Source organism: Thamnophis elegans, chromosome 10 (genome assembly GCF_009769535.1).
Source record: "Thamnophis elegans isolate rThaEle1 chromosome 10, rThaEle1.pri, whole genome shotgun sequence".
In the NCBI taxonomy this organism is placed as follows: Eukaryota; Metazoa; Chordata; class Lepidosauria; order Squamata; family Colubridae; genus Thamnophis; species Thamnophis elegans.
In genome coordinates, this window is record NC_045550.1 from 17560246 (window position 1) to 17578381 (window position 18136).

The window sequence follows — 18136 nt, forward strand, 5'->3', positions numbered from 1 at the left end:
AAGAGAGAAGAATGGCTAAAGTCTCAAGTATCAGTTTATCAGCTGCTCAAAGTAATTAAAAATACTTTCTGAGCAGATTTTTTTTAAAAAAAAATGTTTTTAAGGCAGATGGCCTTGAAAAAATCTGCAAAAATGCAGTGGCATCTGGACCCGGGTAAGCCCAAATGTATGCTGTGTAAAAAAAAAAAAAACCCAACCACTTCACATTATTTTGGTTTATCAAGCATGGTGCCTCAACACTCTCAGAGGATAACAAAAACTTCAAGGGGAAACACTTACTAATATGCATTTAATTCCTGAATCGGATATTCATCTAAAAAGCAGCAGCAATATGTCTTTCTGAGAAACTCGTGTAAATGAATCAATGTTAAAATCAAATATTACAAGAGAGGGATATCATCTCACTTCATTGTTAACTTCTCCTTTCCCTATTATATCAGTTTCAGTGTACTGCCTGAAAGCAAGATATTATCCTAATTTCATAAAGCAAGAATCCCAATATATAATTGTTAAGCTAAAACTTCACAAAGAGAAAGGGAGAAAAACCCTTCATATATAAAAAAAGTTCTCTCCTCACCCCCAAAGTTAATCATCTCGGTGTATTCATAGTAGGGGAAAGTCTTTGCCTATAGAATGATGAGCACTTTGTTTCATGTAGGCAAGAGTCCTGTACTACCATATTTTTTCCCAGTGCAGAATTCAGTATCCATACATAAAGACTTTTCCTACAGACATTTGCCTATTTGCATGAACATCTTGAGCCATTGATTTGAATAACTTTTGATGGGTGCAATGTTTACCATAAGCACTCTTTCATTTGGATGCCTAAGTTGAGCTAAAGACAATAGTACTTATATCAGTCTCATAATTCTAGTGAAAGCTGTTTCTTGATGAAGTGCAAATAATCTTGTGATGTCTTAGCTTTTATGCCTTTCCTGTCAAAAAAACCCCACATGATGGTATCACAAGAAAATAAACTGTATCCAAATAGGTTTCTACTACATATTAATTTGAAAGCTCTGCTAAAATTCATTAGTGTTGTTTTTAACTATCAAGAAAATTGGATTTATATCTTGGCAAATTTGGAGAATTAAATAGAGGAGATGAGTACAAATGACAATTAACAAAGTAGTATTGTTCCAGGGTGTAACTACTTTGTAAGACAGTTTGTCCATTGCAGGTCTACCACATATGTTTTTAATCAGGTACAGATACAGAGTCTTCGTTCTCATGAAATACTGTACATGAGATAAAATAAGAGCCGAGGTGGCGCAGTGGTTGGGGTGCAGTACTGCAGGCCACTTTAGCTGACTGTGATCTGCAGTTCAGAGGTTCAAATCTCACCGGCTCAAGGTCGACTCAGCCTTCCATCCTTCCGAGGTGGGTGAAATGAGGACTCGGACTGTGGGGGCAAGTTGCTGACTCAATTTGCTAAAAAAATTGTAAACCGCTTAGAGAGGGCTGAAAGCCCTATGAAGCGGTATATAAGTCAAATAAATAAATAAATAAATTATTTTAAGTATAGGTATATTGTAGACCTAGAAGTTGCTGATACTTGTATGAATTCAACCCAAACAGGCAAAACATATCAAATATATTTTAGACAGAGAGCAAAATTAAACGACTTTAAGGTCTGCTAAATTTAATACTGATATTAAAGACTCCTAAGCACCTATGAAAAATTTAGATGACATATGTTTCCTAACAAGTGTCCCTCAAGTCGTGCCTTCTTCATCTTGTCATCTGAATGAAAGTACGGTTATTCATAGATTGAAGCAAAGAAATTGTATGGAGCAAAGAGAAATGAACATTTTGTGTCTTTAACCACCATATGGAGGGATCAAATACTCACCTCGCTCTGAATCAGAGCGATCTGAGGACATGGTTGATCCAGTGCTGTCCATTCGTATTCGCTCGATGTCCTGAGGGCTTTGCAACTGCTCCAATCGTCGCTTTAGGAATCTTTGCTCTCTTTCCAGGTTCTCAAGCTGATGCTGGCTTCTTCTGTCGGCTTCTTCAAGTTTCTGCCATGATAAAAGATTGTTTGTCATTGTCTGGATTTCCCCAGCACTTTCCCCATTTTATTCACTAATATTTTCTTCAGATCTTATTCTGAAAGCTTTGTCAGAAGATAACTGATGATCTTTATGACTACAGAGAAAACTGGAAATATATTTTGGCAAAGTTGAAGGATCAGAGATGAAGAATATGAATGATATATCACTTCAATGGCATCCTTGCAAGTAAGGAAAAGTAGTGTCCGTACTCCCTACAAAAACAATCAATTTGTTTCTCAGTCCAATCTTAGAGCAATGAAGAAGAGAGGTTCAAGCAGAGCATGGCTAGTTCTTTTCCATCACTGCTCACTCTCCATTCAGATAATTTAATAGGAAAAGGCATAACAAGAAGCGTAAAGAAGTGTATGTACCACTTAATTTATCAGCTATTTCTTTGAAGCAGTTCCCCATTTGACCAGTTATTTATGTAATCTACTGCAGACTCCTTTAATTACAGCTGGGAAATCTTATCAGGCCAATGCACAGGGTTTCTTGATGGCCAGCAAGTTGCATAACTCCAAGTCATCTCAGGCTAATACCATCCATTTAAGTAAGCAGGGTTTCCCTCCCTGCTAAGCTTGAGCTGTTCCAAATTGTTTAAGCACATCCTGATCCTGATCCCTGTGAGCCTGGCACTACTCTGTTGTTGTTTTTTAAAGAAAAATCAGGAAAGGGTCAGAAACACTGCAGCCAGGGCACCTGCTGTGCTTTTTAAAAACTAATTTCTTTCTTTTTTTTCTTTGTCATTAGGTACAGTATTTATTTTCCAAATGCAGTACCCATATATTGTAAATGGAATGCAAAGATAATATGTAGATTTGAATAATTAACACATGCTACTAATGACTATTGGTCATTAATAGTTTCTCCCTGATGTGTTTAGCCTGCTCATGGCACATGGAACTGTGCTGATCTATTAGCAATAGCAATAGCAGTAGACTTATATACCGCTTCATAGGCCTTTCAGGCCTCTCTAAGCGGTTTACAGAGAGTCAGCATATTGCCCCCAACAATCTGGGTCCTCATTTTACCCACCTCGGAAGGATGGAAGGCTGAGTCAACCCTGAGCCGGTGAGATTTGAACCGCTGAACTGCTGATCTAGCAGTAGCCTGCAGTGCTGCATTTAACCACTGCGCCACCTTGGCTCTGAATAACTGACTGTCTGGATGTGGCTCCATGTGGTTTAGATTATATTACTTGACGTTTCACTAGTAGTAAATATAACTTAAAATCTGGAACACTCTTTAACATGGCCTTTCCTAACTTCATGCCCTCTAATTAAACTGAGGACAGCAACATTAGTAGGTTGAAGAAAGAGGGTACAGTATGGTTGCTAGTCAATTAATAATATTTTCAGCAAATCTATCAACCATTAAGGCACGATGGAACCCTTGCATAATATTATTATATTATTTCGGACACATACTTAGCATTTTGCTTTTATTATTTTAACAATACAATTACACTACATCTGGACTTAACAGTTTCTGAATGATGTTATTGCTATCATATCTTTTGTATTTAAAAAATGTAAAAAATTAATCTACAATCATAAAATCATGAATAACATCAATGAAAAATGTAACACTTCAGATCCTGGTATGTATTTATCAGATGCCTGAATACAGCATCTAGGAAAGAAACAGAGAAATAAAACTCCATTTAACTTAGGAATTATCTTGATAGTTGTGCCATAAAATTTGGGCATTCAAATATAGATACGTCTATCTATTCAAAAGTTATTTCAATAAACAATATTGAACTTCAAGAAAACACTTTGTTAGATGAAGCCCAATGGCAATTTATACTATCAATGATACAATATAAGTTCCTGTTAATTTCTTAATTGTATTTTGTGGAACTGTACTATTCTGGAATTTTAAATAATGTGTTGACATTTAAAAGATGGTACTTAAGCAACTATATTCTGAACGTTAAGTCAATACTAGACTTCAGATTTCTATACCAGACTTTCTTATAGAATGAACAAATTCTGTAACTTTACCAAGAAAAATAATGCCACAAAAATGCTGGGACATGCTTTTAAAGACACTATAGCAGTGTTTCTCAACCTGTGGATCGGGACCCCTTTGGGGGTCAAATGACCCTTTCACCGGGGTCGCCTAAGACCATCGGAAAACACATATTTTCGATGGTATTAGGAACCGAGACACCAATTTTATTGTTGGGGGTCACCACAACATGAGAAACTGCACTATAGCAACATCATGTATGAACCCTCTGAGGAAGATAATAACCTTATTTGAAACATTATTATAAATGGAAACGGATACCTGTCTTACCTTAATGTGCGCTTTGGCTTTGTTAAGCAGCCCAAGGGTTGTGTGTCTGGTGCAGTCAGGTCCTAATGGTATCAGAACTTTTAAGCGCTCTAGACACAGGCGGAGGTGGGCTCGTCTGGGAAGAAAAGATGCAGAGATACATTTTGAACTGAAACTTGCCTTCTTCAAATAGCTTCCTAAATAATATCATATTGACTTCTACTGTAAAAGGTGGAAACAGTTTGAGGCTGGTGTTCTAACAAGCATAGCTGGTGAGTCAGTTAATAACTCTGACAGGTATTTGAAAATAAATTGTAGCATATTGAATTATTTCACCATTGATATTCCACATCATTCATCTTAACTGGTAATTTCTGATAGTTCCATGTTACTCCAGTGGACGCTACAATGCTCAAAGAAAAATAATTCTGCCTATCATGCATTCTTTTCTTTTTTATTTTGCACTGCAAATTAAAATGGTTGACAATCTTGGTTCTCACTCACATAATGTGTTTGAACTCCTCATGATTACTTTAACAAAAAAAGGGAAGGCTGCAACAACTTGTCACTCCACATTTTTAATACAAGCTATTTTTCCTAAAGTGACACTCCCAGAATAATTTGGACTAGAGTTCTCACTTCCACCAGCCATCTTGGCCAACGGATCTGGGGATTAACAAATTTGAGCAAAGCTGCTGCATCTTTTTATGCTTTCTTCATTACTAACCATATAGAGAGAACTGTGATGTAATTAAAACATTTCAGCAAGATAAGTATAAGTATAATCTTTATTGTCATTATACTTAAATACAACGAAATTGGTTGATGAGTGCAAAACAATTGTTAAATTATTTGGCTTCTGTCTTATTTATTTAGGCTATTCCATACATAGAACTATGCAACTACCCAATCTACCACTCTCAACGAAAACATTAATAAGATTGCTAGCAATCCCCCCCCCCACGCATATTTCCAAAATCCCAGCTGCCCAACTGATTCATGCTCAGCTGCATCCTTGTGCCCCCATATTTGGAACTGATAATTAGGATATGAGGTGTCTTTGAATTGACAGCTACAGTTTTTACATGTTAACTATAGTTAGAGGACAGAATGATCTGTCATTTAATTGGTTCATGTAATTTGGTGTGAGAGGCAAAAGTACAAAAACTAGAATCTTGTCTTTCAGCACATAAACATAGAAGATAGGGAATTCTTTTGCATGTTACAGAGAACCATGCATAAAATACAGTGTTCTACATTGACTAAGAAAATAATATACTTAATTAGAAACATCCATACACATAAAACAATAGATTTACCCCATATATACCTGCCAGCTTCCTACAATTAGAGCCAAGGTGGCGCAGTGGTTAAATGCAGCACTGCAGGCTACTGCTAGATCAGCAGGTCAGCGGTTCAAATCTCACCGGCTCAGGGTTGACTCAGCCTTCCATCCTTCCGAGGTGGGTAAAATGAGGACCCAGATTGTTGGGGGCAATATGCTGACTCTCTGTAAACCGCTTAGAGAGGCCTGAAAGGCCTATGAAGTGGTATATAAGTCTACTGCTATTGCTATTGCTATTGCTATAATTATGGTATAATTATGGTACAATTTCTATCCTGAATTGAAGGAACATCCTCTTTCATTGTAAATGTGATTATTTGTGCTAGTTAAGCAGGAGATGGCCATTATATAAAACTGTTGGAGAATTTCTATTATTTCCAACTTTAATTTTTGATTATAGTGATAAAGAAATCTAAACATGCAAGAATTTTAAAAAAGTGAGTAAAGGCCAGCTCTATTTTCCCTACATCCTCTCACTAACTTGTAACATCCAGTTATTGTTTTAGAGAACCAGTACAAGATGTTTCCTATTAGAAATAACAAGGAATCTGGATATTGTATATTAATATTATCATGCAGTGAGTAAAAGACATACATTAGCTGCAGACTGGCTTTTCAATATGCATATAAATTATGTTAATTATGTATGCAATATGCCCATCTCTCAGCATTAATTTCCACTAGTGCTTTCTTTGCTTTGATCATCAGCTGACACATTGAATCAGGTCCTGATGATAACTGAGCAGAAATGAACACTTCCCCATATCCATATCAGAAAATCCAAAACACAATTTCAGATTAGAAGTCTAATGCATTCTTCATATGGAAAATAAAGTGAGTTTGAACTCTTAATATAGGAAGGAAAATACGACTTTACACATATAATTTAGCGTGTCTCAGCCTAACCTATCTCACAGGGTTACTATCATAAAAAAATGAGGATGAAGCAATGGGTTGCTTTAAGCTGCTTTGAGCCCCTAAAGAAAGGCAGCATATACATTTAATAAAAGAGTAAATAAACTGACATTTGGTAGAATGTCTCTCCCATGACTAGAATATAGCAGATGAAAAATACCATTTGCTTTAAAGGAGAATAAGCAACAAAAATGGAAGAGTTCTATAAAGTATTTAAAAATATACACAGCTGTTCAGAAATCTAAGAATGAATTTTGTAATATTGTTTGAATCATTTTTATTAAGCAATATTGTAATAGGTCCTATTACTGATCACCCAACTAATAGAAATTGCAAGAGATATTTCTCAAATGCAAACTGTAGATTTTTCAAACCAGCATGAAAACATAAAGATGGAATACATCAATAATTCGGACTGTGGGCTCTATTTTCAGTTCAGGACATTCCTGACATATCCTGCTCACAAATTTCTTATTTAGGGAAAGGCAATATTCACATTCAAAAGGTGAAGAAAGGTACAAAAGAATTAGCTATTCTGGACTGAGCTTAAATAAAAGTGAAGACTTAATCAGCAAAGAGGATGGATCACAAACCTTAGGGAAAGTGACTACATAATTCAGGAGTTCTTTACACACACACACACACACACACACACACACACACACACAAACACACACACACACATACACATCAGCAAAGTGCAGGCAAACTTCATAAAAATGGGTTTTAATATGTAAAATCAGATGTTTAATATTAAATAATTTCCTATAGCAGAAAAAACAAATAAGAAAATGAACCAAAGATGGGAAGTGAGCTGTTTCCCAAAATAAGAGGCACAAAAAAAAATAATGTTATTCCAGCAAGAGAGAAAACAACTGGCAAAAATCTAGTGATATTGCACAAACCTTTGTGATGTTCTGCCAACAACATAAAATGGCTCTCTTACCATTTAACAAGACACCAGTGAGGAACACAAACTCTTAGCTTGGAATTGCAAATATGGTAACAGAAAGACTAAACCTTAAAATCATCTAAGTTGGAGAAAGGATGTTAAGAATAACAAAAGTTTTTTTTCAGGTAGTCTTTTTTTAATGAATAGAAAAAGTGTACCACTTGCACAATAAAGACAGCAAAATACTAAGACACAAATAAAGAGCATTCAATTCCTATTTTCATTCCTAGTGAGATTTGTGTTCTACCATAAAGTTGAATATAGCAAAGTAAAGAGATTGCTTTGAATTTCGGTGAAATGATCAGGGGAATACCTGTTTGAATCCCTTAGAGTTCAAATCCCTAAAATCATATTGTTCAAAAACAAATGTTATCAAACTAAGATCATCTACTTTTCTGATTCAGTAATTTTTTTCTATAAACTACAGGAACAGGAATGTTATGGTTATAATATATTTTCATTTCAACCAAATGTTTGGCAAAATACTTGATGACATTCCAGAATGGCCTGGATGGCTCATACATCATAACTAAAATGCTCAGATAATCTGTCAAAATGAAGAAAGCAAAAGTGACACTCCAAGATCCAATCTTGAGCTATCAACATTTCAATATGTGAATGGCTTGGATGACAAGATAGATGGAATGTGCGTTCAAATTTAAAGATGAAACAAACAATAGAAGGTAGAAAAATCATTCAAAATGATCTGGATAATTAAGAAATAGGCTGAAAATAAAATAATGAAATTTAGTTGGAACAAATGAGAAGTCCTTAGGAAAAAGTAACTAAATGTACAGGTGGACCATATAAAAATGAGGGTAGCAATCAGGCATTCTGATGTGGTCTTAGGAGCCTATTGGCAACAAATGCATTGACTTTGAAATCTATTTTATCCAACAAAATTGGGTTTGGTTTCCAAGCAGTCTAGCTGCTTGCATTCTGCACCAATTCATCTTCTGAGGCAGCTTCATATGAAGTGTGTTAGAGATAATAAAGGTCATAACTCTTTCCAGAAACATATCTTTATAACTATTATACAACCAAGTTAGTAACCACTGATATCTCAACTATGTTCACATGCAAGTTAGAACTGAAAACATGCCAAAATGAGAGGAAAACAAATTCACTCCCCTTCCAATTTATGTTAATTGATGCACGCTTGTCCTGGATCTCTGCAGAGGAAGAAATTTTAGTTGTTATGCCCCTTTTATAAAACAAGCATTCCTTTAATGTTCACATTGCAAATAGGGAAGCCTAGGTTCAGTCAGTCTAAAAGGTTATCTGATTAAGAAGCCTGCAAAACAATGTGACTTTAGCCTTCTATGCAAATCAAATTACTGCATCAAGACACACAAACAAGAACGGGTCACACAGTCTCCTCATAAAATGTTCTCTTAAACCAGTTACACAATCACTCTCCATCTGACATTTGTCATAGCTCACAAAAGCAAATAATGTAAAACCTTAGGTTAAAATAATGCCCTTCCCCAGTACTGCAATACTGAGATTCCATAATGAACTGGAGAACATATAAACTGAAATTCATTTTGATTTCAATGAGGTGATTTGCTTTTTAACTGACAATTAATGGAAGTATTTAATACACTTTTAACCAGCTGCATGGTACTTCAGAGCAAGGGTAAAAGCGTAATTTTTCTCTTGAAAAATTTACTATACAAATTTTTATTTCAACCCTGAGGAGGAAAAAACAGGGGAAAGTAGCTCTTTCTCCCCTCCACCCCTTCCCAAGTGTGGACTGTTATCCTTGGGATTCTTCTGGTATCAGCTAATCCAGATGTTCCATGCTGATCTAGGTAAAGTTCAAAACTATTCCTTCCTTCAGCTTTCCTCCTTCTGTCTTCTGAAGAAATCTCCCCAGAATTCATTCACAAACTACTGCTGAAACTGAATCCTCCAAATCAATAACACAAAATGATGTCAGCCTCTGTTTATGTTCCTAAAAGCCTTCATTGGTCTTGTCCACAGACAAAGGAGAGGAATATGAGAGCTCCATCTACCCAAATGAAGGCTGAAAAATTAATCTGGCTCTTTCACTTACATGTGGCATTTAACAACTGCTATTGTTAATAAACTGAAGAGTTGGGAGGGGGGGGATAAGAATTGCAATTATACCACTGACAAGCAAGGATGATTAAGAGTTTTAGGGTCAGAGGCTTGGAAGTGGACTGTCAGAAAAAAAGCAACACTACAAGGGAGACCAGCTTATCAGTATTTCCATTCTAAATGTCCTATTATAAAAGGGCTGTTAGTCATTTAAAAAAAAAACAGCCCCCAAAACCTTTGGCAAACAACACTTTATGGCATATTAAAGACCACCAAATTGATTTATTGTATATACCTTTTTGTGGATGTTAGGACATTTCATTAGATGCTAAGGAATATCTTTGTATAATTTTTAAATGTAACTTTTTTAAAAAGGAAAAACTGTAACTTGATTATTTTTCTGAACCGAAGGGATTCAGGCCATTTAATCCATATTGCTGTGAAGAAAGCCTCTTCTCATGTAACACGTTCAAATTGATCTGAAAACTAGCAACCTCAATAAATCATAATCACATTACAGCATCCTGACAGATGGATGTCCAGCTTCTGCTTCAATGTCCAATAAAGGAGAAGTTACTAGCTCTCCTGATGGCAGGTCTCACCATCCAACTTTAGGTAGATTTCCCTAACATTTAACTGGAATCTGCTTTCCTAAAATAATCATTTCATGTTTTGCATTCCAGGACGACCAAATCAGACTGGATCTTTTGTATGAACACCCTTTTAGGTACCTTGCAGTCTTCTCTTCTTAAAGCTAAAATATATCAAGTTCCCTCAGTTTCTTCTCTTAATAATTAGTTTTTATCTGATCATCCATGTTGCTCTTCTCTGAATCTGTTCCACTTTCTCTTTCTTTTGGAATCAATGTGAAGAAATGCATACTGGTCCTTCAAGTGGGATTTGACCAAAACAGAAAGAAAGCAACATGTTTACATGATTTGGAAATTATACTTCAATTGGTGCTGCTGTAATATTCACATGTTTTGCACACTATTTCAAGACTTTTTCACACTTAAAGTTGCCAAATAAGTATCCCATATATTCTAAGCTTCCAGGTTTTTTTTCCCTCAGTGAAGAAATATGCATTGGTCTCTACTGAATGTCTTCCTTTTTTTAGCCCAGTTCTCTAACTAAAAAGATAATTTTGAAGTTTATTTCTAGCTTTTAGTTTTAATTGGACGCTTCAATTTATATTGCCTGCAAATGCAAATATTCCCTCCAGGGGGATAATAATTAATCACATAATTAATTTTAAAAGGAAAGACCACAGAAATATGGACCAAATTTTGTGGTACCGTACATTATATCTCATTTCATTTTGAAATTACACAATCTTAATTTACAAATAATTTACAAAGGATTCTGTATAACTAGATATTGACACCTACAGTTTCAACAAAAATTCCTTTCCTTTAAACATTATCATGTTTCATCAGTTTCTTCTAAGTTGTTAATAACAGACAAGTTGGAAGACCTGTTCCTTGCTCACCAATCTTTGTTTTATATTCCAACTCAATATCATGTGCCATTTCAAAAACTTTTGAAAAGATATTTTTAAAAAACAAAAGGAAAAAACATTTATCAGTATTCATTTCTATAACCCACAAATTATATCTCTTAATTAATTAACCTATAATTGTTTAAAATAATGCTTTGCCAAACTCAAGGAGCCCTGGGGATGCAGTGGTTAGAACAGAGTATCACACACAAACTCTACCCATAACCTAGAGTTCAATCCTGAAGGCTTCAAGGTTGACTCCATCCTACTGAGGTCAGTAAAATGAGGGCCTTGATTACTGGGGGCTGACATTGTATGGGACAGTATATAAATCTAAATGTTAATGCTATTGCTATAAAATCAGAGGTGCATTACATGAGCCCTCTGGTAAAAGCATTAATACATATTTACATCAAGAGGTAGAAATTAGTATTATTAGTATAAGTATCAATGTACAGCAGTTAACAATGTTCTCTAAAAATATTTTAAAGGAGGAAACCCCAACATTAATGGTCTTTATATGGAACATTATATATGTTCTTCATAAGTATAAAATATCTAGTGAACGACAACCTAATCTGTATACTAAATGGAATTCATGAATTCAAAGCTGTAAATCATAGACTCCACATGTAAAAAGTCTTCACATCCTCTGACAACCTGGACAGGCATAGTTAGTGAGCATAGGCAATACAGAGTTAGATGGAAAAATGGTCTGACATGACATAAGAGAGTTTCCTATGTTTCCCCGGGCCGTGGTCACTACCGGGCCTTGAGTGGAAGTGGCAGGTGTATGTGTGCATATCTGCATATCACCACTTGCACAAGCAATGGGCATGCACACATGTACACTGTTCGCACAAATGGAGCTGCATGTGTGCTTGGCTGGTATATTTTTATCTTTATTTGTACACACCCCCCAGAGTCGCTCTATGAGGGAGATGGGCGGTGTCTAAACAGGATTTTGATTTTTTTTTTAAAAACTCACCTAAACATAACATCTCACTAAGATAAGAGGTAAAATGTTTTTATTCATACCAAAAGCAATATTTAGCATTCAGTTCAAAGATAATAAAAATGGTTTCACTCAGAATACAGAAAGGTAGAAATCCCAATAACGTAGTGCTGATCCTGGAAGAAAAACTAGAAGAGTGATATGACTTTTATAGAGATCCTAGAATAAGAAATAATGGAAAAATATTTTTTTCTAAGGTCTTATCTATATCCTGGCAACAGGATAATCCTGACAAGAAGACATATACATAACTGGGTTGCAAAGACAAAGTTTTGTTTGTTTGTTTGTTTATTAGGGTTTGTATGCCGCCCACTCTCGGGAGACTCAGGGCGGCTTACAGATAAAGTAGGAAGGGGGAATCATATAAAAATTAAAAAACAAACATTAAAATTCACAACATTCATAACTCAGAATGGGGCTGGATAAATCAACAGCCCCAGGCCTGCCGGAACAGCCAGATCTTAATCGCTTTGCAGAAGGCCGGAAGAGTAGTAAGGATCCGGATCTCCACGGAGAGATTGTTCCATAGGGCCGGAGCCCCTACAGAGAAGGCCCTCCCGCAGGGGGTTGCCAGCCGACATTGACCGGCAGATGGAAGGAGGCCTAGTCTGTGGGATCTTATAGGTCTCTGGGAGGTAAATGGCAGGAGGCAGTCTCTCAGGTAGCCAGGTCCTAAACCATGTAGGGCTTTAAAAGTAACGACTAGCACCTTGAAACGTGTCCGGAGACCAATGGGAAGCCAGTGCAGCTCGCGGAGGATAGGTGTAACGTGGGTGTACCTAGGTACACCCACTATTGCTCGCGCAGCTGCATTCTGGACTAACTGAAGTCTTCGAACACTCTTCAAGGGCAGCCCCATGTAGAGTGCATTACAGTAATCCAGTCTTGAGGTGATGAAGGCGTGAGTGACCATCCGAAGGGCCTCCCAGTCCAGATCGGGTCGCAACTGGTGCACCAGGCGCACCTGGGCTAAGGCCCCCCAGGTCACAGCTGACAAGTGATGTTCTAGCGTCAGCTGTGGATCCAGGAGGACAAAGCCCAAGTTCTGAACCCTCCTCATGAAATGTGAAAGGCATGAGGAAAGTACAAAAAAATCTAAAAAAACAAGTAGCCATATATTCAAAAGCATCAGACTACTGTAATTGATATCCAGTTCATAGCACATGAAAGAAATCACAAATAAGTCCTGAGTTTAGCAATATTACCTTCCTGGTGGGAATAAGAAGTCAATCATATTTTACATCCATTATCCAAATCACTACTCAGTGTAACTGGCTGGTATTTAAAAATACTGATGTTAATATCTTTCCAAAACTTTCTTTAGAAAATTAAATATTTGATTGATCCCATCACAGGTGGGACACATTCCACTGCTACTAATACTGTATCACTAACCTTTGAATAGTGTGCTATGCACTTAACTTTTTCTAAGATGATATCAAACCCACCATGCATATACATTGTCTTTCTTTGCTGACTGTATCTACTGTATTTGTATTCCCTTTTCTAAAGTCTGAGCAATATAAAAGTTGGGTGGATTCCTTCCAAATAGATAATGTGCAAGTTTGGGACCTACCATTTCTTAGGCTGATGAACAAAAGTCTACTCAACCCAAAAGAAATCACAGGTATCTTTACAACCTTCTGATCATCTGTGGAAGTATGAGAAAACAAATACAATAATCCTTTCAATCAAAATACCATCAGAGCATCATTGGCAGAGCTTCTTAATGTGGAAACCTGTGCAAACGGAGGCAACTGTTTTTCAAGGAAGCGGAGTCCCTCTCTAAGGGAGATTATTGTAACTTGTGGGTTGTGAGGGAAAGACACGCAGGAGCCATGGTGCAAGACAGACCTTTATTAAGACAGAGATGACAAGTGATTCGAACTTTCCCTGAACGGTCAGGGTATTTATACTAGCACTCAGACCAACTGTCAAAATGACCAGCCAATCAGGTCGCAGCTGGTATTTGCATATTCAATATCCAACACTCCTTCCCCCCAGTTCTAAAGACCAAATGACCAGCCAATCAGGCCGCAGCTTGTATTTGCTTATGTATTTGCATATTCAAACTCTCTCCTTCCCCCCAGTTCTGCGCATGCTCGGCCTCACTGTTGCAAGATGCTGGTGAGTCATTCGTAGCGAAATTTTGGAACCAGGATAGAAAGCAGGTCCTTTGGGGTCTTTGCGGCGGGGGGAGACTCTCGTTGGTTTTTTAGAGTCTCGGACGGCAAGCGGTGGCCGCGTAGAAATTTAAAAGCCCCAGGAACGATTGTAGCTGCGCCTTCGATGTAGGAGCAGGAGCGTTCTTGATGGCTGCCAATTTAGAAGGGGTAGGGTGGATTCCCTGGGCATCAATTGTGAAACCCAGGAAGTCCACTTGGGGCACAGCAAAGAAACATTTGCTGCGTTTTAATTTGAGTCCCGCGCCCCTGAAACAGTCGAGGACTTTCCTTAATACTTTGATGAGGTCTGAGCGGCTGTTTGCAGCGATCAGGACGTCATCAAAGTACGGTACCACGCCAGGGAGCCCATGGAGCAGCCGCTCCATGAGGCTCTGGAAAATCCCCGGGGCAACGGATACGCCGAATTGGAGGCGGCGACAACGGAAAGCCCCCCGGTGGGTGACGATGGTTTGGGCAGCCGCCGCATCATCATCCACAGGAAGCTGCTGGTAGGCTTGCGCCATATCCAGTTTGGCGAAAATACAGCCCTGCCCCAAGGAATGGAGCAGGTGCTGCACCACAGGGACTGGATAGGGGTTTGCCTGAAGGCCAAGGTTGATGGTCGACTTATAGTCGGTGCAGATCCTAATGGAGCCGTCGGCCTTCACAGGAATGACAATGGGGGTTTCCCATCGTGAATGGTCGACGGGCTCCAGTATGCCCTGCGCCACAAGCTTGTCGAGCTCGGCTTCAACCTTAGGCCTTAAGGCAAAAGGCACCCTGCGGGCCTTCAGTCTGATTGGGGCAACCTGGGGATCCAAGTTGAGGGAAATAGGGCTGCCCTTGTATTGGCCCAGCTGCCCATCGAATATGTCAGCGTAGTCTGACAAGACTGCTGCCACATCAGAAGGCGTGTCCGCAGTGAAATGAATTCCCTGTAGGGAAAGACCCAATGGGGTAAACCATTCTAACCCTAAAATTGAGGGTAAGGGTTTCAGGACAATTAATGCAGGTAAAATGGCGCAATGCCTGCCATATGAAACCCTTAAGTCGTAGGAGCCGAGAATGGCAATGTTGGATCCCTGATAATCCCTTAGGATGGCATCAGGGGGTGACAGATGGCAGCGTTTTACATGGGGGCACAACAGGGAAAATTTGTCCCAAGACAGTAGCGATTTGGAGGACCCGGAGTCCACTTCCATTTTGCATGGTTGACCTTCAATCAGTGGGGTGATAAAGATTTTGTCCGTACCCTCTGAGGATGAGTTGATTGAGATGTCAGGAAGAGGCGAGGAATCTTGAGTGACGTTAAAACAGTCTTCTTGTCGCCAGTGTTGTGTATGTTGTGAGGGATAGACGCAGGAGCCATGGAATCAGAGAGTAAGATGTTTATTAGTAGGTGACAAGCGATTCAAACGTTCCCTGAACGGTCAGGGTATTTATACTAGCACTCAGACCAACTGTCAAAATGACCAGCCAATCAGGTCGCAGCTGGTATTTGCATATTCAATATCCAACACTCCTTCCCCCCAGTTCTAAAGACCAAATGACCAGCCAATCAGGTCGCAGCTGGTATTTGCATATTCATACTCAGACTCTCTCCTTCCCCCCAGTTCTGCGCATGCTCGGCCTCGCTGTTGTAAGATGCTGGTGAGTCCTTCGTAGCGAAAATTTGGAACCAGGATATAAAGCAGGTCCTTTGGTCTCTTTGCAGTGGGAGGAGGCTCTCGTTGGTTTTTTAGAGTCTCGGACGGCAAGCGGTGGCCGCGTAGAGAGAGCTTCAGTCGTCCTGGGCTCCTCGAGTGCTCTTTTTGAATAAGCGGCGCGGAACTAGGCTTTTGAAGAGGCTAGCGGCGGAGCTGTAGACGGAGGCAAAACGGAGGCAAGTGGATTGCACAGGTGTAGGGCGTGCTCAGGTGTAGAGGCTTTATATTTAGGTCTGATAGTGTAACGAGGAGTGGCCAGAGGAGTAGGACAGTCTGGTGTATGTAGTGAGTGTGCTAGTGTTGGAGAGGCTGTGCGGTTGTTAGCGGGGATCGGTCGAGTGGCTGCCATCAGAGGCAGACTTCAGAGGCGATAAAGGTTGTTACTGGTGGAAACTTCGGTTGCTGATGAAAACTTCGGGCTGCTCTTCAAATTTATGTAGGCTGAGCCCTTCAATTTAGACAGGCTGAGCGAGCGTAGCCGGTGCAAGCTAGGTGGCAGCTTGGAGAACGAGGCGGTTTTCTGAACGCGGTAGTTGGAACGAGGCGGTTGGTTGAATGTTGGCGGCAGGCAGGCAGCGGCCCCATGCGCGGTTTAGCCGTCGCGGTCCATAGCTCGTCCCTGAGTAGCGGCGGCGGCTCCAGTCGAGGTTAAGCGTAGAAAGCCCGTCCCTCGGACGGATGGAGGCCACGCCTGATTGCTTACTCAGGTTGGCTAACCGGAGGCCCACGGCGGTGGTTACTGCTGCTGACGCTTGCTGGCCAAGGCGACGGCTCTGACAGGCCCTCAATGGAGTAAAGAACAGAATTTTTTTTCTGCGTTCACCTTGGCTGATGTTGTTCCCTCGCTTCTGTCTTAGGCTCTGCGGGAATCGCAGATCAATCCCATCCTCGTCGCCAGTATTGTTAACTTGTGGGTGTTGTGTGAGGGAAAGACACGCAGGAGCCATGGTGCAAGACAGACCTTTATTAAGACAGAGATGACAAGCGATTCGAACTTTCCCTGAACGGTCAGGGTATTTATACTAGCACTCAGACCAACTGTCAAAATGACCAGCCAATCAGGTCGCAGCTGGTATTTGCATATTCAATATCCAACAGAGATGGGTGGTTCAGAAATGTGAAATAAAGAGAACCATCACTGTTTCCCTCAAATGTCTCCGTATTATTCTGAAAAGCCTCAGCTCCAGTTTCTACTGTGGCTACAAATAATTCTCCAGTTCAACCAGTTTGCCACCATGTTCAACTTCCCCATCAAGTATTCCATATGCCAAAAGGATTCTTGTGCAAGGATCTAAAGTTCATTTTGACACTTGGGTAAGATATTCTACACTCGATAAGTCTGAGTTACTCCAATAAATATATATTGTTTTTTTTAAATTTATATGCTAACCTTTTTCAGATGCTCGAGAGATCTTACAAAGTGCCCTCCTTCATTTTATCTGCACAATCAACCTGTTTAAAATGCTTTAGTAGATCATACATTGAATAGATTGGATTAGATGACCTCTGAGTTCCCTTCTATCTTTATAATTCTATGATCTCCCTCTAAGCCTCTCTAAGCAGGTTTGTTGAGACGAAAGGTGAAGTGGCAAGGCCTTCTTCTTCCTAGTGACCTGCTATGGGAAGGAAAAATAATCTTACTTCCTCTCCTTTCCTAAAGTTCTTAATGAGAAGCAACAGGGTTCTCATTTCCTTCAGTGATCTGTTTGTCATTGATCCTCTGATCACACTGATCACCATTTCCTTCAGATCAACAGGCCAGAATGCCCTTCCCTTTTTAAGAGGAAGCACTTCACATTCCTCAATAATGATTACACTGTGTTCTGATAAAATAAGAAATGATATGACTTTTGGATCATGGGTCAAATTCAACTCCAAATATGAAGTCACAGAATCTGGAATTCAGTAATGTATGTATTTCCATGTAGGATATTTCTAGGAATCACGAAAACCTTCTTGCATAAGAAGGAAGATTTAATTAATGGATCTTCTATCCATTTGAAATGGAGGATATAAGACAGCATAACAGGATCACTAGGAAAACTAGCTATTTGATTTTATTAATTGTACAAAACAAATAAGATGCGAGAGTCATCTTGATAGGAAGGTTGAAGAAAACCTACTGCCGGTGAAATC

General features: G+C 39.1%; 1 protein-coding gene across 5 annotated transcripts in view; it reads right to left on the reverse strand.

Moving 5' to 3' along the window:
- The window catches only part of MXI1 (MAX interactor 1, dimerization protein), an 86934-nt gene that overhangs the window by 8979 nt on the left and 59819 nt on the right, over positions 1 to 18136 (reverse strand). For all 5 annotated transcript variants that reach the window (XM_032225514.1, XM_032225513.1, XM_032225515.1 and 2 more), the window contains 2 exons: positions 4362 to 4476; positions 1853 to 2024 (listed from right to left, as the gene is read on the reverse strand). In XM_032225514.1, the coding sequence (XP_032081405.1) occupies positions 1853 to 2024; positions 4362 to 4476 (287 nt within the window). The remainder of the gene's footprint in view (positions 1 to 1852; positions 2025 to 4361; positions 4477 to 18136) is intronic.